At 42.5% G+C, this 22,530-nt stretch overlaps 2 protein-coding genes across 5 annotated transcripts in view; one reads left to right on the top strand and one right to left on the bottom strand.

The window, feature by feature from the left end:
* The window catches only part of chd2 (chromodomain helicase DNA binding protein 2), a 29,125-nt gene extending 24,262 nt beyond the window's left edge, over positions 1-4,863 (top strand). For 3 of the 4 annotated variants that reach the window (XM_022191335.2, XM_022191333.2, XM_051952610.1), the window contains 7 exons: positions 430-573; positions 761-877; positions 986-1,164; positions 1,248-1,347; positions 1,429-1,621; positions 2,333-2,579; positions 2,985-4,863. In XM_022191335.2, the coding sequence (XP_022047027.1) occupies positions 430-573; positions 761-877; positions 986-1,164; positions 1,248-1,347; positions 1,429-1,621; positions 2,333-2,579; positions 2,985-3,270 (1,266 nt within the window). In that variant the 3' untranslated portion in view covers positions 3,271-4,863. The remainder of the gene's footprint in view (positions 1-429; positions 574-760; positions 878-985; positions 1,165-1,247; positions 1,348-1,428; positions 1,622-2,332; positions 2,580-2,984) is intronic. The other variant, XM_022191334.2, reaches the window with a different exon arrangement.
* A 3,142-nt stretch (positions 4,864-8,005) lies between these two features.
* On the bottom strand, positions 8,006-21,217 carry rgma (repulsive guidance molecule BMP co-receptor a). Its single transcript, XM_022191332.2, has 4 exons — positions 20,213-21,217; positions 16,269-16,384; positions 14,144-14,661; positions 8,006-11,040 (listed from the first exon to the last, which is right to left on the bottom strand). Exons 1-4 carry the CDS (start codon positions 20,224-20,226, stop codon positions 10,336-10,338), a joined length of 1,353 nt encoding a protein of 450 aa, XP_022047024.2. The 5' UTR covers positions 20,227-21,217; the 3' UTR covers positions 8,006-10,335.
* Positions 21,218-22,530: the final 1,313 nt, after the last annotated feature.

Below are 22,530 nucleotides of genomic sequence, written 5' to 3'. Positions count from 1 at the left end.
GGCTCTGTGGGGTCTCATTGTAGTCTAAAGGGAAAAGACTGAATTATGTTGCAGGATGTTGTCGCTTATATGCTCTTCCTAGAAAAATGGTTCCTACAATTGGCTGCAGGTATGGATGGAGACTAAAAGCGATATCTTTGGTCTCTTAAGGCTGCATTGCATTTTCTCTTACCTCTTTCAAGTGCAATTGAACTAAAAAAAATACTTTGACAAACAAGTTTTATCTTGTGATTGCAAAGACTTTTTAGCTGCAGTGCTTCCAGTAAAAAGTACCGCAACACCTAAACAAAGAAGCATAATTCAGCTTTATCTGTATAGAATCGTGCTCTTGATTAGCGTGCAAAACACCAGTGCAGTATTTGACCGTCTCCTCATTGTGTGACCTGCTGTTGCATTGTTTAACCTACGCCGTATTTTCATTGGCTTAAGCAGGATGATGGAACAGAAAAGTCCCCTGTCAAGAAGAGACAAAAGAAAAAGGATAACAAAGAAAACAAAGAAAAGCAGGGAACTCCTAAAAAGGAGAAGGACGGGGACAAAGAGAAGAAGGGGTCCAAGCCCAGAAAAGAAAAGGTATTTCAGAACATTACTCGTGGCCTGAACATACGTGCATTGCTCTTAATTTACATGGACAAAAGGCTGTGCATGATAATAGCATTAAAAATTAGGAATATAGCTAGAACGTCATGATCTTTTACCAGTCTGTCCTGTAAATAAGCTGGTATAGGTGTTAATGTCTGTGTATGTTTTTGTCTTTCAGGCTAAAGGAGCCAAAGGGAAGAAGCCTCAAGGTCCGGTTCACATTACTGCTGGGTCTGAACCTGTTCCCATTGAAGGAAAGGAGGATGACGAACTTGACCAGGAGACTTTCAGCATCGTGAGCTTCTTTTCTAAGTCTGGTGTAACAATTAAGCCAGAGGAATTGATGCTTATCCGAAAACAATAAGTAATGCTCTCCAATAATCTTGTCTGTTTTTGTGTCCAGTGTAAGGAGCGCATGAGGCCGGTGAAAAAGGCCCTGAAGCAGCTGGACAAACCGGACGAGGGTCTTTCTGACCAGGAGCAGCTCCAGCACACTCGCACATGCCTACTGAAGATTGGAGACCGAATCACAGAGTGCCTTAAAGCTTACAGCGACCCCGAACATGTTAAAATATGGCGACGGTAAGATGATTAAATAACATCTTTGTGAAAGGAAACATGATCATCTCCTTTTTAATAATTATTTTGTGTCATTTCTTTGGCAGAAACCTCTGGATATTTGTGTCGAAGTTTACAGAGTTTGGTGCAAGGAAGCTGCATAAGCTTTACAAAATGGCACAAAAGAAGCGATCGCATGAGGAAGAGGTAAGCTGGTGAGAGGTGTCAGGCAGAGAACGTAATCTGATTCATGTATGGAACACTGAAATGATCCCGTGACATTTTCAGAAGGAGCAGAAGAAGAAGGAGGATGCCACGGGGAGAGTAAAATCATTCAGACCAGAACCCTCTGGTTCCAGTCGAGACTCGCTGGGTACTCAGCCATCCTCCAAACCTGGACCTCACCCGAACCAGCCAGGACTCCACGGACACCACAGAGAACCCTACAACGCAGCCAACAAGCGGCACTTTGGCAACGATGGTACGTGGATAGATTTCCTTTTACCCACTGAACCCCAGCCAGTTTTTTTGCATCATACACTCCTGTTTATTCACTATGTGTTCATCTTTTACTGACTTAAAGTCCTGCACTTCTATGGAAACACCACAACCATAGCTAGAAATAAACACAACTAAATGATGGTTTTTGTGCCGTATAACAAAGTTGTATTGCCAAAAATAATGAAAGAGAAATTAATGAAGCTTGAATAATTACTAGTTTTGCAAAAATTGGAAAAATCTAGAGCCAGATGCACCACTTTTTCCAAGTGTCCCAAAAACAGTGACTCTGCATACGATAGACATTTTACTGCATACATTGTAATTTGTGTCCATGCTTCTGTCTGCTGTGTGGAAGCGCAACCTGCAGTTCAGCCAAAACGGCTTTGAATTTGTGTCACATGACTGTTGGTTGCAGCTGAGTAAAATATGGCTTCTCAGCAGAAAATGGTGACATTTAATTTACAGTCACTTTGTTTTGCAACTAACATTTTGATAGTTTTTCTAACGTCGGACGATGTGGCGTGTTCGGTATTCCGAATATTCGCATGTTCGTCGTTAATCGGGGCCGAATATCTGGAGCTTAGAAATTTCTATTTGGGCCAGCCCGAGCGGTATATTACGTTTAAACCATTTAAACTAGAAATACCAAACACTGGTCATCAGTAATAACCGTTTGATGTTTTTCTGGCAGATCGAGGAGACTGGCAGAGAGACCGTAAACACAGCTATCCAGGTAACAGCAACCAGTCGTGGCAGGGAGACCGGCATCATCCGTACGACCCTCATCGCTACAAGGATCACTATGGTGACCGACGCCCTCATGGAGACTCGTATCGCAGCTCAGGCAGTTACCGCAACAACAACTCCCCTCGAAAAAGGCCGTATGACCAGTACAGCAACGACCGGGACCACAGGGGGCATCGACCCTACTATGACCGGTGAGTTTTTTAAAAACACTGTCTCTCTTGTGCCCAGACAGATGTATAGAGAGTATCACCATGTGACACACTTCCACTATTAAACAATAAGACTGCGTGAGTCAGCAAATAGATCTCTGATGTTACTAAAAATAATCTTACAGCTGAATAATAGAATAAAGATAGTGGGAGCCACATCATTGTCTGGATAAAGCACAGCAAATCATAAACCAGTATAATGCACAACATCATGATGTACATTTAGAGTTTCCAGAATTCTGACATGTTCCTACAAGTATGCCAGTTAGGTTGTTTCTGTACCAAATAAGAACATAAGGACAATGCTAAACTTATTTTTAAATACTATCAGAACCATGGTGGTATGACTTATTTTAAAAAATATAATCTGCGATGATGGTATTTCAGGCATCCGGACCCCAAAAGAAGACGTCCTGATGATTTCCGTCCCAACTACCACCATGGAAGAGAAGGCCCCATCCAGGACTTCAGGAGGATGCCGGACCACAGACCAGCAGGTCCACCGGGGCCCGAGCACTACGGCCGGCCCTTCCACCCCGACAAACCGCCCCCGCTGTTGGACCCTCGCTCCCCGCAGACTCAGAAGTCTCCCCAGGACTCCCGCTCTCCCCTGGAGCGACCCGTAGAGCCCAACACCATGGCAGACCCAAACTGGAACAACAGAAAAACATAAAAAAAACTGATGTGAGTGTTTGGTCCAGGGTCAGAGCCACACGCTGCTGCTGATGGACAAGTCTGGACTCGCCAATTATAAGCTCACAGTTGAAAAGGGAATCAACGTGTACCTTCTTTACCAGCAAAACCAAACTATTTTGCTCTTTTCCTCCCAGTGACTGTGGCTGCAAATGATTTGTGCCCTGAAGGAAGAAAGAAGGGCGTTTCCTTCTGTCTTCAAGATGAAAAAAGACAAACTAAAACATGCATCTTTATTTAATGAACTGACTCATCAGTTGATCATGGTAAGACTGAGTGGAACACTTCCGGATGCTTAGTCCCATGGACTATTATATACGGAACATTTAGGATACGTGACCTGGTGACTGATCTCAATCCTAAAAGTGCCTGAAGGTTTTGGCCTTTTTGAATGGTAAATGTATGGGATTATTCCCAAAGGAACCATGACATGAACATTAGTTTTTGTGTTTAGCTTTAAGTCTTGCAAATGATGTCATTAGAAGATTTCAATACAATAGAATGTGTAATGTGTTATCATCTGCACCTTCAAAGTGTTTGTCTTGAACATGTAGCTGAACCGAATCCTGGAGTTCAACCATGTGGGGGGGGGGGGATCTGAATGATCGAACAAGCCAGTATCTCTCTTCTATAAACTCAGCAGAATGTTCGATAATGGTTTTAACAAATTCACATTTCTCATGTGTACAGATAATCATGATTTCTGTAATTGTGTAGCTGTATAAGTCATTACTCTGTTCACTTTAACCACTTTCCTCTTTGTGGGCCCAATGAATTGGAAGCTTTGTAAGCAGTATTTATTGCGACAACTTGTGCAAAAGTTCATAACACTACTCTTAAAAACTATCCTTTATTTTAGCCTTTCAGTATTATCAAGGTACTTGGGTGTAGTTTTGTTAGTCCACCCATCTCATGCAAAGTCTCAGTTGCATCTGAAAAAAGCTAGGTGACAGAAACTCTTTCTTTCCTAATCGATGGTTTGGCATTATTTCTGATTCACAGATGGTTGTGCTGTTGTTCAGGGGGTTATCTGAAAGTTGCTGTTGACATTTCATCATGTTAATTCCCTTCAGTCACTCTTTTCCTGTGCCAAATCTGCTCCGGCCCTCCTCTGTTTTCTTTCTTTTCTTTAATGCTTCTCCGTTTGTGCCTTATTTATGTGTGTATTATCATGCTGTATATTGGTTCATGGACAGTACTGAGGGCTGATACAAGCAGGATGTGGTCACATTTTAAAGAAAAGCGCTCCAACTCAATGAAAAAAAAAAACAGATGAAGAGACCATGTGATTCTACTCGTGTGTGGTTCTGTGATTTCTAAAAGAGTTGATGATTTGAGGGGGAAATATAAACATTAATATGAAGTAATGACGTGTCCGAGATACTTAACCGACCTGTTAAAGTGAACAGACAGCCCATCTCCTCTTCCACCTTTAGCAAGCTACAGTTCCTGTATCATATGTTCTTTAAGAAAGTCTAAATAATTTATATTTGTGGCAAACCACTCTTCATGAGAAATGTGCTGTACATATGTTTGGACATATGTAATAAACTTTGTTACACAATGAAAATCATTTTCCTTTTGGCTGACTTCGTTAAATTCCGCCTGATAAAACACCTGATTTATAATAACTGCTTCATTGTATCACCTTTCTCTGTGAAGGTGCATAAAATATAATTGCTCTATAAGCTTTCAATAAATTTTAATTGCTGGTATTTATAAAGGTGCTCAGAAACACGGCAGTTTGTGCTCTTGTGAGTCAGGAGTGACCAGAAGAGGCAGCAGCTACACACTAGTCATACAATCATGGAAAGAATGATTAGACCACCCTTATTTTCTTCAATTTCATGTTCATTTTAATGCCTGGTACCTCTAAAGGTTCATTTGTTTGGACAAAAATAGCTCATAAGAGTTTAATTTAAGAGCTGATTTGTAGCCATTTTCTATGGTTTTCTTGATAACCAAAATCATGTTCTTACGTCAATAGCTGTGGCATTGTTCTGCCAAAAACAGCTTTTAGGATTCCATGTTTTCTGTCTGTTTCAGTCACATGATCCACACAGGAGTTAGTACTGATCCATAACCATTGTTTCTGATGACTGCAGCCATGTGTCTTGGCATGCTCTCCACCAGTTTCTGACATTGTTCTGCTGTCTGCAGCCCATTCCTGTTTTTGGGCTTGTGGTTCTCCGTTTTGTGTTTGATGATTTTCTACAGGTTTTCAGTTGGATTTAGATCTGGTGATTGAGCAGCCAAGGCATGGTTCCAATGTTCTGGTTCTCCATCTAGGCTTTAGCTGACCTTTATGACTTTACCAGTCATTGGAGGTAGAAAAGACTTTTTCCAGCTGATGGGAGAAGACTGTTTTCAAGAGTCACCCTGTACATGACCTGGCTCATTAACCCTGTTCCACTCATACTGAAACAACCCCAGATTGTCACTGATCCACCCCCATGTTTTACTGTAGGGGGCAGACAGTCTGAATTGTAGCTTCTCCAGGCTTCCTCCTGACCAGTAAGTTAGCTGGAGTGAGCATCAACTGAAAACTGGATTGATCACTGAAGAGAACCTTAGCCCAATCGTCAACAGGCCTTGTGATCCCAGCAAAGAGTAACCAGGCTTTCCTCTGCCTTTCATTGATGAAGGGCTTCTTCCTGGCCTGTGTGACTTCAGACCAACTTCAAGAAGTCGCTTTCCAACTGTCCTTGTTGAACAAGTCACATTCCTCCACAGTGTCCACTCATTTTTAAGGTCCCTGGAGGTCTGAGGACAATTCCTGACACAGGAATAGATGAGTGTACCGTCACCTGGTGGGTAGAAAGATGTTTCCTGACAGAATCAGCTAGAAACTTGGTGGCACCATGTTCTGCTTGTTTTTTATTGGTGTAATGAACGACTGTCTTGGAGATCTTCAGTTTTTTTGCTACCTGTCTCTTACTCATGCCAATTTCCATCAGTGCCAAGATGGCTGCCTTTGTGGCTTCACATAATTCTTTTGTTTTAGGCGTTATGTGAGAGCTGACAACTTCTAAGTCGTGCTACAATTTGAATGTAAGCAAGAAACCACTCTAGGCCTTTGCATGTGCAGTGCTGCTTATGACATGAAATGGTCTCTTACATACCCTATATTGCCAACAGTATTTGCTCACCCATCCAAATAATCAGAATCAGGTGTTCCAATCACTTCCATGGCCACAGGTGTATAAAATCAAGCACCTAGGCATGCAGACTGCTTTTACAAACATTTGTGAAAGAATGGGTCGCTCTCAGGAGCTCAGTGAATTCCAGCGTGGAACTGTGATAGGATGCCACCTGTGCCACAAATCCAGACGTGCCATTTCCTCGCTCCTAACTATGAGCTATATTATAAGAAAGTGGAAGTGTGTGGGAACAACAGCAACTCAGCCACCAAGTGGTCGGCCACGTGAAATGACGGAGCGGGGTCAGTGGATGCTGAGGCACATAGTGCCAAGAGGTGGCCAACTTTCTGCAGAGTCAATCGCGACAGACCTTCAAACTTCATGTGGCCTTCAGATTAGCTCAAGAACAGTGCTTCAGCAGAGAGCTTCATGGGATGGGTTTCCATGGCCGAGCAGCTGCATCCAAGCCGTACATCACCAAGTTCATTGCAAAGCGTCGGATGCAGTGATGTAAAGCACGCCGCCACTGGACTCTAGAGCAGTGGAGACGCCTTCTCTGGAGTGACGCTTCTCCATCTGGCAATCTGATGGACCGGTCTGGGTTTGGCGGTTGCCAGGAGAACCATAATAGTCGGACTGCATTGTGCCAAGTGTAAAGTTTGGTGGAGGGGGGCTTGTTTTTCATGAGCTGGGCTTGGCCCCTTAGTTCCAGTGAAAGGAAATCTGAATGCTTCAGCATACCAAGATGTTTTGGACAATTCCATGCTCCCAACTTTGTGGGAACAGTTTAGAGCTGGCCCCTTCCTCTTCCACCATGACTGTGCACCAGTGCACAAAGCAAGGTCCATAAAGACATGGATGACAGAGTCTGGTGTGGATGAACTTGACTGGCCTGCACAGAGTTCTGACCTCAACCTGATAGAACACCTTTGGGATGAATTAGAGCAGAGACTGAGAGCCAGGCCTTCTGGTCCAACATCAGTGTGTGACCTCACAAATGCGCTTCTGGAAGAATGGTCAAAAATTCCCATAAACACACTCCTAAACCTTGTGGACAGCCGTCCCAGAAGAGTTAAAGCTGTTACAGCTGCAAAGGGTGGACCGACGTCATACTGAACCCTATGGATTAGGAATGGGACGTCACTTACATTTATATGTGAGTCAAGGCAGGTGAGTGAATACTTTTGGCAATATAGTGAACAAATCTTTTTTCTCATTCATTTAGAGACACAAACAGCTACAGAAATAACTGTAATCCCAATACTGACGGAACAATGCGATAGCATTTTAACAAGCCTTTTTATGGGTTTTATAATAAAAACAATGTTTATTTCCAAAGCTGTATCTAAAGTGTTGTGTGTTTAAAGTTCAATTACTTTATGTGAAGCTCTGAAATAATTTCTAAACCTCAAGTCAAAGTTGAGGACATTTCTTCAGTATCATTAGCTCACTTTCCTTGCTACATCTCTGCAGCAGGGGGCAGTCAAGCTCTTTAAAGTCCAAGGAGAAAACATGCTCATTTTCAAAAAATGCCTTCACTCTCACATGTCACACATGAGACAGAAAGACAGCTCATTAACAAGACATTTTCTTTTATTCAATAAATAATTTACATTATAAACAGCTGGCATGTGGGACCACATTTGCTTTACACAGTTTGATCTTTCTGGCATCTCCCACTCAGCTATTTTTTTAAAATTCTTTTTCACCATTACAAGTCAAACAAAAAAAAGAGCTAAATGAAAAAGAAAACATAAAGTGCTTTAAACTCAAAAACATGAACGCCCCAGATCACTTTTCCTACATTCTCTTTTCTAGGGAAGGCGGGCTGCTTTACAGGTTTTACTTTCATTTACTTTACAATTTTTACTTTAATCTACAACTACCATTTCATCACTTCTTCTACAAACATCAAAGTGGACACTGTTCAGTAAATACTATTCTGGTCTGTGGTGTTCATGTTTTTGCAAAAGAAAACAAAATAAAAAAATATCCCTTTTCAAATCAAAAGGTTCACATTCACCAAAACATCTCATGTACAAAAAACTGGAGTGATAAATTCAAAAAAACACAACTGGTAATATACAAATTTAAAGTCAACGATGCACAAAACATATGTACAATCTCACATTACACATGTAGAACCGTATACTGTAAAACACACAATACAAATTACATCTATTAACACAAGATTCAACGTTACAATCATCTGTTTGTAGGACTCTTTTTTTTTTCGTTGTTGTCAAACTGCACCAATACATATTCCAAATAGCAGTAGTAAGGCCTGCCAAATACTTCAGTGTAAAGGATAAATGACCAGAAGACTATGCCCCAGTAGTAACAGTATCTACAGGGATGACTTGCACGCTAACAGACGCTGAGAGCCAAAGCTCAAATGAAAACCTCTCGTCGCGAGGGGCGCCATCATGAAACGCAGGAAAAGCAAACGTGAGACTGAAAAAACAGAAACAAATGTTGCTTTTACAGTATGCGTTACTGTAAATTTTTAACGCTAGTTCACCCACAAAACACAAGCTATATACAACCGCCTAAATGTGAGCCGTTTAAGACTGAAAGATGAAAATTCAGCTGTGAGGGAAAACGTTGGCACAAGGGCTTGTTCTTTGGCAACGACTTAAGCCATGGAATCACGTCTACAGACATATGCTTATCGTTTAACTCACTAAGCCACGGTCAGGTCAGCGCACTGGAAGTCTAGAAAATGCTAAACCGACTAGAGGCGATGTCATTACAGCTAGCACTAACAGATCTAACGCCACGCTTCAACTGGAAACAGATTCAGACTCACAAAATGATCTCACAGAGTTGTCATACTTTGACTGGATTGATCTAAATTCTGTAAACGCTTCGAGTGCCCTTGACGAAGTTTGTTCCTTTGCTTTCCTGTTCGCTACATTCACAAAACAGACTTGAAACACAAACACTGTGTGATCAACATGTCAGCTCCGACAACGGAGGGAAGAGGTTGTATGACACTGAAGTTGACGCACGGATGAAAAAAGGACTATTTTTATCAGTTCCCTTTTGGAGTTTGCTACTTGGCTGACAGAGCCCGTTTGAACAGACCCGAGAGCGTCATCTTTTCTATTTCTGAAATGTTGGGTGCAACACAAAGACATGGGAGAAATGTCTCCCACTGGAGGTTTGTTATCTCCTTTCTGGAAACTTCTGCACCCACAAACACACAAAATTAACCACAGATGCTGAATTCTGCACACATATTGTACTAATGCACACACATCCACACACACAAACACACACTCACAACCTAACAATATGACCCATTAATCTCCACAGCAGACAACTGGAGACGCTGCTCTGACATCCTTTTGGCTGAGTGCTTCCTCCAAAAGACTCAGGCTTTTCCAAAGCTGGAAACTAATCAAACATAGAGCTGCTTCTGGCCTAAGGTTAACAAAAGCCCCTGTCAGGTCCTCTCGCTTCGCCACATGAGCCACAGAGAGCTTCACTGGCTTGGCACCAATGTGGGGATCAGGGGAGGGAGATCAGCAAACTCCTCTTTCTGCAAAAGATCATCTTGTCCGGCTTCCCATAGGCATGCAGCCCTGATGAGAATGCGGGATTTAATCCCAGGTGGATATCCTGAGCTCTGGGGTAGCTGGGCTCTCTCACCGCTGCTCTCTTCAAAGACCAGTCCTATGAACCAGCTAAATACATGTGATGACAGGTGGGAGGACTGCAAACTCGTCTTGTCCTTAGACTGATGTCAAGACACGACTATCACTAAAACCACTCTGGGTTGGAGTGACCTACTGGCAAATCACTGGTCAAGTCACAGAATGAGAGCAGAAGAGAGGAGCGGATGTGTGATGCAGCGATGGTACTCTAACACTCACTGACGGATACACCATGCTGTGATGGGACTATAGACGAATGCCGCCACACTCACTCCACAATAAGAAAGCGAGGAGGTTGAGGAGGAAGACTGAAAGTAAATCTTTGCCCCTCTTTGCCGCGCTACTCATTAAAGGATCACTGTCAAAGATGTGGTATCTCTTGCTGTTTGAATGGAGCATTTTTACATCCTCAAAGGCGTAGTAGGCTGCCATGGTGAAGTTTATGTCTCCAGAGGAGAGGAGGTCAAACACACAGGAGTGGAAGTACAGATCCTCTACTGGGAGTCGCTCTTTGCACTTGGCCTTTGCAGACTGGTAGGTGAAGCCGTGCGCTCCGGTGCTGCTCCTGCTCCTGCCTCCGCTGTGGGCCTCCGTGGCTCGAGCTCTGAAGTTCCTGAAATCGATGCGCTGGTTGGCCGGACAGCCGTGCAGACACAAGTACAAGTCCTGGTTATCGCCTTCCTCCACGGAGTTCACGACTTCCTCCGGCATTCGCACGGCAAAGGTTAGGTAGCGGCCCACCTGCCGGACCACGATGGTCGTTCCAATGTACCTGGCCTGAATCTCCACATGCTGCCCAGGAACCTTCTCCACCACGCGCAGGGTGTTCGCTCCGTGTCGATCCCCTCCGTTCTTGGAGCCATCTGCAAACGCAGCCGGCAGCTCGTCTGTCTCTGCGTGGTACGTCTTCTGCTCCACACATTCCTGGAAGTTCTTAAAGATGATTGTCAGCTGCAGAAGGAGTGGGGAAAAAAAAAAAATCTGATTAGCATTCATCGTAAAACATCATATGTGTTTGCTCATTAGTGGCTGTGCTTTTCCACTCGCACACTGAATCCTAGTAAACTGCAGCAAATGTAAACATCAGAATTAAAAAAGGGAAGTGCTTATACTTTTTGCATTAAGAACAAGTTGGTGCAATGTGTGCCATCTACCCCACCACCCCACTTAAGTGTCGCATTTCAGGGCTGGCTCGACATGGGGGAGGCCAAGGTAAACGCCCTCAAAAAACACGAGTCTTGGCCATGTAAAATCAGGCCTCAGTTTGCAGACACAAAGACGATCCATTCATAGCGCTGAAAAACCTGCCTGTGAACCCCCAGAACTATGCTCCAGGGAGTGGCGTCGGGCCAGGACAGAGCGATATACTCTACAGCTAATTAAGTGAGACTGGTCAGGGCTCTGTAAGCTTGGTTTCATCAGGACACCAATGAGCCATTGTCAGCAGCGATACGGGGACAGCCTAGGGACTCCGATGTCTGCTTACTTGAGAGAAAGGACGAGGGGGTAGGGGTCTACAGAATACACCATTAGCTTGACAATTCATCTGTTGCTCCAGTTCTGTCTCAGTTCCCTCTACCGTCGGCTAACATTTCCCACCTTCATTAACTTCTGTTTTTGTCCTGGCTCTAATCTTGAACACTGAATGAAAACAAACAAAAGAAAAGGCCTCCGTTATCGCTGCATCACAATGAAGATGGAAATAACCAGACAGTTTTATTTGCTGTAGTAAGAGCAATGTACCAACACAGAGCTATGCTAAAGCAGATCTTTTACCAGAAGGCCCTTGTTTGCACAGGTGGCACTGGCTGCTGCTTTGTTTTCCCTTTGTCCAGAATCACGATCTTTAAAAAGCCGTCTCATTTGCTTCCAAGAATAGCAATATAAAAATGTAATTACTTTAAAAGCTTAAAAAAACCCACAAATGCTTAATAGCATATCATTAGGAAGCCGTGATTACAGAAAATTATAGTTTCTACAAATGTGATTAAGGACAAAGTCCTCTTATACCTCTAAATACTTTCGCTGTGATACTCTGTAAAGTGACTGAGGTCCACAAGCATCGCTGCTGAAACTTTGCCAAATCTGGGCCAGCTCTGTCTTACAACCTCGAGTTTTACTGAAAGCAATTTCAAGGGCTGCCATCCAAACTCACCACTGTACCATGAAACGAGACAACAGCGCTGATAAAGAAAATCCCTCAGAATGTGGAGCAAATATCTGCAGTTTAATGCAGAGACACTATTTACTGTGCTCACTGCGGACTCCACTCCAAGTAGCTCAAACGTCAGGCTGGGCTCAAGTGAAAATGGAGCTTCATGTCAACATCTGACGCAGAGCTGCTGTTAGAACACTAACATATCATTTATAAAGCTTATCAAGATCTTTGCGATTGTGCTGGGTTATGCTCCTTCGTCTGTTATTGTGGACCTCATCCAAACACTAACCAGAATCCACAGTTTGACAGAAAGGCAAACTACAGCAGCTCTCACATTCAGGCCACATGAAAGAGGAGATTCGCACGTACAAAAACATGATATTCTGATGTAGCACTGACATTTACGGACATTAACAATTACCCTTTTTATAGCCGTCACTACCACACCAACAGTCTAAATCCATTTATTTCACGCAGATTTTAGAAGCTGGAAACAGAAAGTGGTATTTTTTTTGCTTCATAAATGATTAATTGATCATAAAAATTGCTACTGAATAATTTTCTGTCGATTGAAGAGCCAAAAAGCTTGGCTGCTCAATCAATCCCACCACAGAAAACTCATCAGAAAGTTTGTTTGAATACTGAATTAAACATGAACTCTGTGATTCTGGAGAGAGAGTGTTGATATTTAGCTAATTGGCATATCTAAATAGTTAGCATGTACCAGATTTACTGTCATCCTTAGCTCCCACGGCCCTCTTTCTCCTCATGTCACCTCCCCTTTTTGCTCACCGTACACGAGAAAGAATGTATATTGGCAGAAAGATGGATACAATATGCTAGTTTTGTGTGAATCAATTCAAGCCACAGTGTTTATTTAACATTAAAAGAGCCATAGCTATGTTAGAATACCAGAATTTTCAGACAGGTCAGACAAAAAAAGACAAAAAAACAACAAAAACAAGACAAAATATTACAAAATGAGATGCAAAATAACAAAAACGAGAAAAAATGAAAAAGAAAATTAGACAAACGACATGAAACAAAACAAAAAAAGAGACAAAAAATTTGACACAAGTTTAAAAAATGGACAAACGACAAACAAGACAAAAAAATGACACAAACGAGACAAAAAAAAATGACAAAAGCCAGAAACAAAATGACAAAAACGTAGACAAACACGAGTGAGACAAAAAAAAACCCAAAACGACAAACAATGAATAAAGCAAAACACAAAATGACAAAAATAAGACAAAAAACACAAGCGAGACAAAAAGGAAACCCAAAATGACAAAAACGAGAAACAAAACGACAAATACATGAAACAAACAACAAAAGTCAGACACAAAAACAACAAATTATTTTAAAAATGGGACACAAAACAACAAAAGGAGCAAATGAGCAACATATTCTACTTTATGACCCAAACAACTTGTCATAGTGTAGAAATTATTTTAAATTTGTAGTTTTACAAATTTACTATCTGCAGTTAATGTCTTCTCTGTAATTTGTACACTTTGAGGGCCAGACTGAACCCTCTGGATGGCCGGTTTTGGCCCGCAAGCTGCATGTTTGGCACCCCTGGTGTATTGGAATAGAAATGCTGACTCTATCTTTACTTGGTCAGCTTCCTTTAAGAAAAAAGACCCCAGTTCCAGCTTCTCAAGTGTAGGAATTTGCTCTTTCCTTTGCATTAAGTGACAGCAACACGAGTATTTTGGGAGTCAGACACATCTGCAAGACATCTGAAGATGCCACAATGGACTCTAGGAAATGCTTCTATCGCTATTTTTAGAAAAATAATATTGAAAACAACTGCTAGCTGCAATCCCAGTGGACTGATTATGTGGCTAAATCATATAAATACGCATGCAGAATGACTAGAAGGGTTCTTACCTTGCTTGTGGCGGTGGCGAAGGAACCTGGTACTACAGGAGTGTTGGTCACCTGGACAGACAGATACTTGTTGTGGATGAGTGGCCAGGCTCCCTCCACTTTACACGTCTGGAAGTCGTCACCAAACGTTCGGAGGTGCGGGTCTCCGAAGAAGCCGCAGTGCGTGTAGTTGGGCGCTGCTGTGCTGCGTGAAAGACTGCGTTCATAGTGGCACACCTCTGGGCCGTCGGAGCGCTCCTGGCTGTCGGTGAGGACCGGCGGCGGTGGAGGAGGAAGCGGGGTTCGGGCACGTGGTTGGGATGTCGGTCCTTCCTTGGAGCAGTTGTGTTGGCTCATTAAATCCTCTATGCCATGCTGGGCGGAGTGGTACGTCAAGTCACCCCTGCAGGTACGAGCGGTCCGGCGTACGCAGCTGTTGTACGCTCGCAGCGCCGTGCAGAACTCCTCCTCCGGTCCAGTGTTCGAGGTGGAGGCCCAAAATTCAGAGTTGCACTTGAGGATCTTGCACTGCAGGCTCACTGTCAGGGAGGAACAAGATAGGGTTTGAACAAAAGAAGCAAACCAGAGGCAACCATGTCATCTAGAAACATGACACTCGCAGGCACACAGATAACGCCTCACAAACACTTGATGGATGATCATTTAAAAGCACTAAATGTAAGACTTTACCAATCATTACAACTACTTTTAAAGATTGTGGTGCCAAATGTAGTCTTACTGTTCTTGCATACCAATTCTTATGCTTTGCCAGAGACTTTGTTGGCATCTGATCAAAATTTTATGCAGAAAAAACAAACAACATCTATATCCATTTAGAATCTGTACATTTTACACGATATAACAACTCCATAAAGCAGTCTGAACCCCCTCAGGTCCACCTGGATATACAGCAGCTTTGTTGTTTATCGCTGAGAAGTGTAGTTTCCTTTCATGCTCAGTGGTTTCTATTTTACATCTAAGTAAAAGCACCATTAAGGATCCTAATCTGCACCTTTCCTGATAATTAACACCGCCTTCTTTCTGCAGATTGCTTTCTCCAGCTTTTAAAGCCACATCCGGCAAACTCTTGATACAAATGTTCTTCAAACATTTCTCAGGAAGCCTTGTTGCGACACCACGTTTCACTAGTATCACCTTGGACTAATAAAGCGTTTATTTGACTGGGCTGTGTCTGGAGGTGGGGGGAGAAACCATATCAACACTTTGAAGTCACACTTTAAACAATATTTCTCCTGAAAGCTTCACCGCCGCTCTCTCCAACCCCCAACACAGCCTCTCCACTTACAAACCATGTGATTGATGCCAATAAACTAATCTTGATCTCCAGCTATCAGCGCATTATCACTTTGTTGTTTGATGGTAATTGATTTAAGAGGGAAACTGATAAGGATTTGGCAAGGGTGCAAAGTGAGCTGGCTGAGGTGTCCACACAGGAAAAAGTCATAATTATCCAATTGCAAATTTATGGAGTCGTTTTAAAATAAAACACTGCAATGCTAGTGTGGTTTAACTCTTAGTTTAACCAAGGTAAAGGCTGGAAAAGAGATTGCTTTTAGGTGAAATATTGAGACATGCCCCCATCCCCCAAAACAAAACAAGGCTTGAGAGCTGCTCCAAGAGGACCTCTCATTTCTTGGTCTTTCTCTAATATAATATAATAAAACACTGATAAAATCTACACAAATCAGTCAAATTTACTCCATCGTAAATAGAAACAGAACTACGTTTGCACTCTATTTCCCAAATCGTTCTAATCTCTGTATTCTAGTAGATTCTAATCGCTTTTGCATTAATTTTGGTGGGAGTCCAAGTGACGGCTAATGAGAATTAAGCACGTCTATCCGCTGTTTTACAAAATAGCGGATTTCTGCAGCAATTTTGCAATCTCCAAGCAGTATAAGTAACTGTAGCTCAACTGTAATGCCAATTAAATATTTCGGCTATAAAATGGTGCTCGAATATGGCGAATTTGCTGTTCAAAGTTTTTTTTTTTTTAAATCAACAAAGTTAGCTGTGATTTCTAAAGTTAACCTGCAGCTAGTATCTGGACCGTGTCGGTGTGAAACCCGCCTGTCCACGACATAACATTGCTTTAAAAGTGAAAAAAAAAAAGATTGTGTCTTACCGGCAGGAAAGAGTACGAAAAACACGGCGAGAACTCTGCACACTTCAAGCGCCGAGGGTCTCCCTCTTTTCCCCATAACCATCCATCCAGCTCGGGGTCGCACTTTACTCCTCTCCCTGGTCAAATCGGATGAAGGAGGGAAAAAAGTGAATAGTTAGCTACAGCCGGAAAGTCCTCGTTGGGGAGAAAAGACAGAAAAAGTCCATGAAAGAGGTGTGAAGCCCGGTTCTCTCATCACTGCCCCTGTGGGAGGCTGTTCGGTTGCTCTCTCTCCGGTTAGTGGAAGTTAACTCGGCGGTTAGCTAGCTAGCAGGCGGCGGAGGACAAACGGCTGAGAGCGGGCGGCAGCAGCGTCTTGTGTTCGGGGAGTGTCGAGGAGGAGCAGCCTCGGAGGGCCAAGCGGACACACTGAGCCAATCACGGCCGCCTGTTCTGCCCCGAAACCCCCCCTCTTTCACAAACTCTCAGATTACACCTCAATGTGCACACTTGTTCGCCCCAACGACCGACTTTTCACGAGTCCACAAGGCCACAGGTAAGAAAGGCTTGATCCGCTGCTGCTGCAATCACAACATGAGCCGAAAGTAGGGAGGCGAACGGCCTCCACAGGGCAAATGTGACACAAAACAGAGGAAATTACCAACAGTGCACACAAACTACCAACTATGCTTCATGCTAGTTGACACAAACACATGTCTGGTGTCACATCGACCTAAAATGGTGGATACAAGCCAAATCTCCATCTCCACAGATCCACAAAATGATGCACTGAACCTCAAAATATCCCCATTTAATTGAAAGCAGTTGTGGGTTTAAATGTTTCGTTGAAATCCTGGAACAAGAAGTTACAAAATACACATGATGAAGTCCCACACTGACCCTGTTTGGTTTGATCATAACAGCAAACAGCCTCTTAATGTTAATCATGGTGGAACAAGTGGGTATTTGGCTTTTCTCCTTGAGAGTCAATCAATTATTGATGTTCAACTGCTTAACTGACTAATAGTTGCAGTTCTGGGTATGAAATGATCACAAATAGTCTTTCAGGAATATAAAACACTGGGTATTAAAGGGCCACAAAGAAATGCAATCATCAAAACATACCCTATCAAATTAGAATTGAATATCACAACATGATAACCAAGGCCATCCAGGCGTTCATGTTGGAGGAACTAAAGTTTTATTTTTGCCTTTACTGAGACAGATGTTTATAATTAAAACAGTCATAGTCATCCTTTTAGAAACAGTGAGTTAAACCAATGTTTTATGGACATCAACACGCTTTCCTTTACCATTCATTTATATTGTTTGAGCTCCAATCTTCTTAGAGGTCCTTAATTTTGATTAAAAATTGACTTTAGTCCCAAATCAATAGCAGATTTAATGTTTAATCACTCACTATGTGTGACATGTCTGTAATTATATGATGTAAACTCATCGTCAGGTTGGCAAATGACTGAAATCTCTGGAAAAAAAAACATAATGAGAGTGTGAACCATGTGTTTTTAATGGAAATATTGAAGTGTTTATTGATGGAATTGTGGCAATAGTTCACCCAGCATGTATAGATTTACCCTAAGTACATGAAAGTCAAAGCCAATGACTATACTTGATGGTTTATATGTCAGTAAATGAATGAATATTTTACTGCTGCTTGTTTACTTTGGTAAAATTCACACAGCTGGGCTTTTACTTCTTATATGAGTATGTTCTTGCATGTTGATTGAATGGATTTGAGCACATTTCCGTGAATAACCAGCAGAGCAGGCGTTGATCTCCTCCTCCATATGTCGTAATACGCCTTTCTTTTGATTATCTTTCAGTTGCACAAATGACACAGCGCTGGTGTCTTTCACTGCCATTTAAACCAAAATACAAGCAGACAAACGGCTGCATACGCTCAGGTTGTGGCCGGCCGTACAGTATTTTTCCATCGAGTGCTGAATGTCTTTGTGGTTGCTGTCCCTCTCGTGGGTGATGGATTCGTTCATGTACAATGAGGTCTGAGCCTACACATGTTTTCAACAAGGGTGGCCCCGCGCAGACTTACTCCACTGTACCAGGCTTTTTCACATCTGAAATGAATGACTGCAGCTGAAAGGTATAAGCTGCTCGGTGAAATGCTGTGATGAATTGTGGAATATTTTTGGATTGTGGTGCAGATACTGTGGCTGCAGCGGGAGTGAAATTGCCCCGTAACACTCTGAAGGCTTTGATGCCGGTATCTCTATCGAGTGCTGGTTGACCGTGGGGGAAGAAAACCCTCAGAATCAATGCAGCCGTACACAAATGTGACAAAGCACCAAACGTATTCACCTGTTGGAGTGACAAGGGTGCAACATGTAGTGTCATTTACATTTTTTGCATAGTTTTCCCTCATGTAATAGCTGCAGGATTGCTGTCAGTGATTAGGTCGCTAAATGTTTTAGTGGATTTGTCGTTTTTGTGACCTGTTTATAGAAAACAAGCAGATAAATGACTGTCAATAAATTATAATGACGTCTAAAGATTAGCATTAAGATGTCAGAGATTTTAAGTTATTGATCATGGCCAGTGATATCTAATTATTTGACAGATTTTTTTTTCATGCATATCAATGAAAAATCTGCTTTAATTTAAAGCCCCAGATCTTTTTTTTTTTGTTCAGGACAAATCTATGTATTGCTTAAACCCAAAAGTTGTATTTATTCCAATTAACATAACAGATTGCTACTAACTGCCAGCTATTCTGATAAGCAGTTAAATTGTTAGGATCATTTACTTAGCAAAAAAGAGCCAAAAAAGACTGTGTGAATATCACATGTAAAAGGATCATCTTTGATAGCCATTTAAAAGACTAGAACACCATTTTAGTAAACAATTTTCTGCCATTTTTTTAGATTAATCAAAAATAAAATGAAATAATTAGCTTCATCTCTGTAATTCTCCTCATAAAGGCTACATAACCAATCAAAATGAAGTTAGGACCTCTTGTCAGATGCTGTCTTTAGCAATAAAGAAAGTCACTTTCAGATGATAATATGATGGCACCCTGATTAGCATAATGTTTGATTAATTTTACCTGATTACGTATAATCTGTACGCTTGGACAGATCCCCAATTTCCCATGACATGAATCTAAAAATTAGGAAATATTTAACATCATATAGACACATCTGCCATCCGCTGTGCTCCACATGCTGTAACAGGTAAAGGTGGAATAACGCAACAATAAAACACCTCCATAAATCCAGTCATGTTTTACAGTCTGCTGCTCTAAATCTGTCACATCAGCCGTCACACTTTTGGCATTTTGATGACATTATGTTCGAATGTAAATAATATTTCCTCTTGTGAGCTGTTACATCTGTTAAACTGTGTGCTCCAGCCTACAGTTCTTCTTATTTCCTCTGCATGGATATGTGGACTGATCCTCTTTTCCAACAGATGGCGCTTGTTATGAGCTCTGATATGAAACCTCAAATCATGACACAAACGCACATGGCATTATGAGGACAAGCAAACCTGTCATTAAATGTGAGCTTTACGGACAGCTCGGTTATTGGTCTAATTATAGCTGTCATGCACTTTAGGATTTAAAAGGTGAGAATCTGCAGCCGACAGGCGCATTTTGTCCCGGCTCTGAAGGAGATCATCCTTTATGGCATGTCAGATTCACGGCATTTCTGGGGGGGTTGTAGACTAATAATAAACCCTGACAGTAGAAATAAAATAGAGCTGCAGGATTTTTTTTTTAGAAGGAGTGAGTAAAGTGTAGAAATTTGGTGTTTCTTCTGTGACACTGAATGGATCAAGGTGGTTAATATTGCAGAAATCCTTCTGTCCGGATAGCAGATGGTTTCAAAAACAGACAAATATCAGAGCACAGAGTTTGACAAGCACTCCTGTGTAAAATAAACTCAATCAATACCGGTGAATAAATCCAAAACATGCAAGAAACCAACCTTGGCGACTGCATGGGCGACTCTGGAGTCCTGCAGGAACCCGGAGGACAGCGAACAGGAGCGAGAGGAAGCAGACTCCTAATATTTTTTTCGTTTTTTAAATCTCCCCCTTTTAAAAAACACGACCAGTGTGTCACAGTAATCCCAAATCAAACGCGCTCAGCGGCTCTCCGTGCGTAAAACCCGCCAGTCTGCGCATGATGGTCCGCTCGATCAGCTTCTCCAAAAAACAAAACAAAAAAGTCTGCAAATCAAAGTGCTCTTCTTTCTGTTAGTTCATTTAAACAGCCTCTTCTCGCAGCCGGCGGATCTCTCCAGCCATTGCTTAACTCATTTGACTATCAGTCGATCTGAGCGGAGACATTATGATAGATTAAGTCCAGTAATTGGCCTCATCCGCGTGCCGAATCCAAATAGTTGGTTATGGTCGACGTCGGGGAAGAGAGAGAAAAGCCCTGAGGGGTAAATCTGCTGCTGCTGCGTACAGCCCGATCCGCTGTGTGGATGTTGTGAAATGGCTAGTTAGAAAGTGTGAGAGAGACAATGATCGGCTCTGCATGACGCCGCATGGGAGCCCCCAAATCTCAGATCCCCTCCTTTCCCAACTAGTTCTCCTCTCAGACGCTTCTGGTGAGAGGGGAGTTTACAGAATAGGTCGCAGCTGCAGCTGAAAAACAAGCCAGAAATGAGTTTGACAGTTATTTTTTTTCACATGCAACTAAACCCAGCATTGCTTTCACTTAAATCAAATGCCATGTTGCTGGGATGTGGTGCTTTATTTTCTGCAATGCATCCCATTTCTGCACAAAAACAACACTGTGTCATTAATGGCCAACAAATAGCCCCTTTTTTTTGTCCAATCTACCCCCTAGCCAGATCACCTTTGTTGGTCCCTCATCTTTTGCAAATCACAGGACAAATCCATAATAATCAGGATTTAATGGAGGATCAGATGGACAAACACTTTGCAGGCAGGAGGAGGGGGTTGGGGTATGCTCAAGGGCTGCAAGGAGGCTGCACCTGTGTTTTAGGATCAGACTGCATGCAGGAAAATACCACCACAACCCCCCTTCCCTTCCTCCCTTCCTCCCCTCCCTCCCTCCTCTGAAGCTTTTCAAGCCTGCACTCCTTACAACACAACTGCTGCTCCAGTTTCTCTCTCACTTGAAGCAGCAAAATGACCAGGATTCTCTGCCAGGCTCATAATTATTCTGCAAAATGTAACCAAAAAGAAAATGCAGAGCTTGTGGAATCCTTTCCCAGTGAGCTTCACCCTCTATTAGGAGCTGTAGATGTCATTTGCATGGAGCTGCTGAACAGAGCTGTCACATTACATCACCCCCTCAGCGCGTCCAGCAAGAAACTGACCCCCGTAATCCACTCGTTTACACCACCGCAGCCCGGATCTGCTGTCTGCAGATGGCCACTGAGAGGCAGCATATTTTACATCGATGTAACAGAAGAACATGAAAGAGTGACACCCCAGTGTGAAAAGAATGGCTTTGGAGGTGCCGGATACTGGCCCCATCTCAAACACAGCTGGTGCACACGCTGCCTCACTGAGGTATTATGGCGAGTTAACACAACAGACCTGCTTTACATGTCATTGGATTAATAAAGCACTTCGATCGTGCGGGAGCGTGTGCTGCAGATGGGTTTCTGCCTCATTTTACTGAACAAATCAGACACAATCAGGCATGTAACTGTTATCGCAAGCAAATAAGCATTCAGTGATGCGTGTACACTCGAGGCTGTCTCTCATTTCCTTTAGCAGCCTCTGATGTAGTCCATTACAAAAGACCTCTTGGGTTAAAGTGGCCTCTGCTGAAACTATATACAGATAAATACAGAAGAAACATCTTTATGGGGAGCAGAAGATACCTGTGAGACCAATGTAAGAAAAGATTACAAGGCCCTTGATTCCACTAAAAACGCTCATTTTCAAACCTTGAGATGTAGTCGGACTGATTCGTAAGACATGTAAGAACATGACTGATCACAAAGCACATGCTGAAATTTCAACAAATGTGGAGGAGGCACTGAAATCTTGCTTCACAATCCGATGACTTCCTCAAATTGTCACATGTTCCTCTATTGGATCCAAACTTCTTGAGAATCAATGACTGAATTTAGTTGGAAAGAAGCAGTTCCAGTACCTGTTTCTTTCTGTTCTGTCATGGTTTCATGAGAATAACCTTTTTTTTTTTTAGAGCTTGAGGTGATTTTTTTTCCTCCTAGGCGCATAAAGTACATTAAGAAGTGTCCTTGAGCAACTGACCACATGTTGGGTGGATCTGTTGCAGTATTTCAGAGTGACA

The sequence above is a fragment of the Acanthochromis polyacanthus genome, chromosome 8 (genome assembly GCF_021347895.1).
Source record: "Acanthochromis polyacanthus isolate Apoly-LR-REF ecotype Palm Island chromosome 8, KAUST_Apoly_ChrSc, whole genome shotgun sequence".
Classification (NCBI taxonomy): Eukaryota; Metazoa; Chordata; class Actinopteri; family Pomacentridae; genus Acanthochromis; species Acanthochromis polyacanthus.
This window is presented reverse-complemented; position numbering and strand designations above follow the sequence as displayed.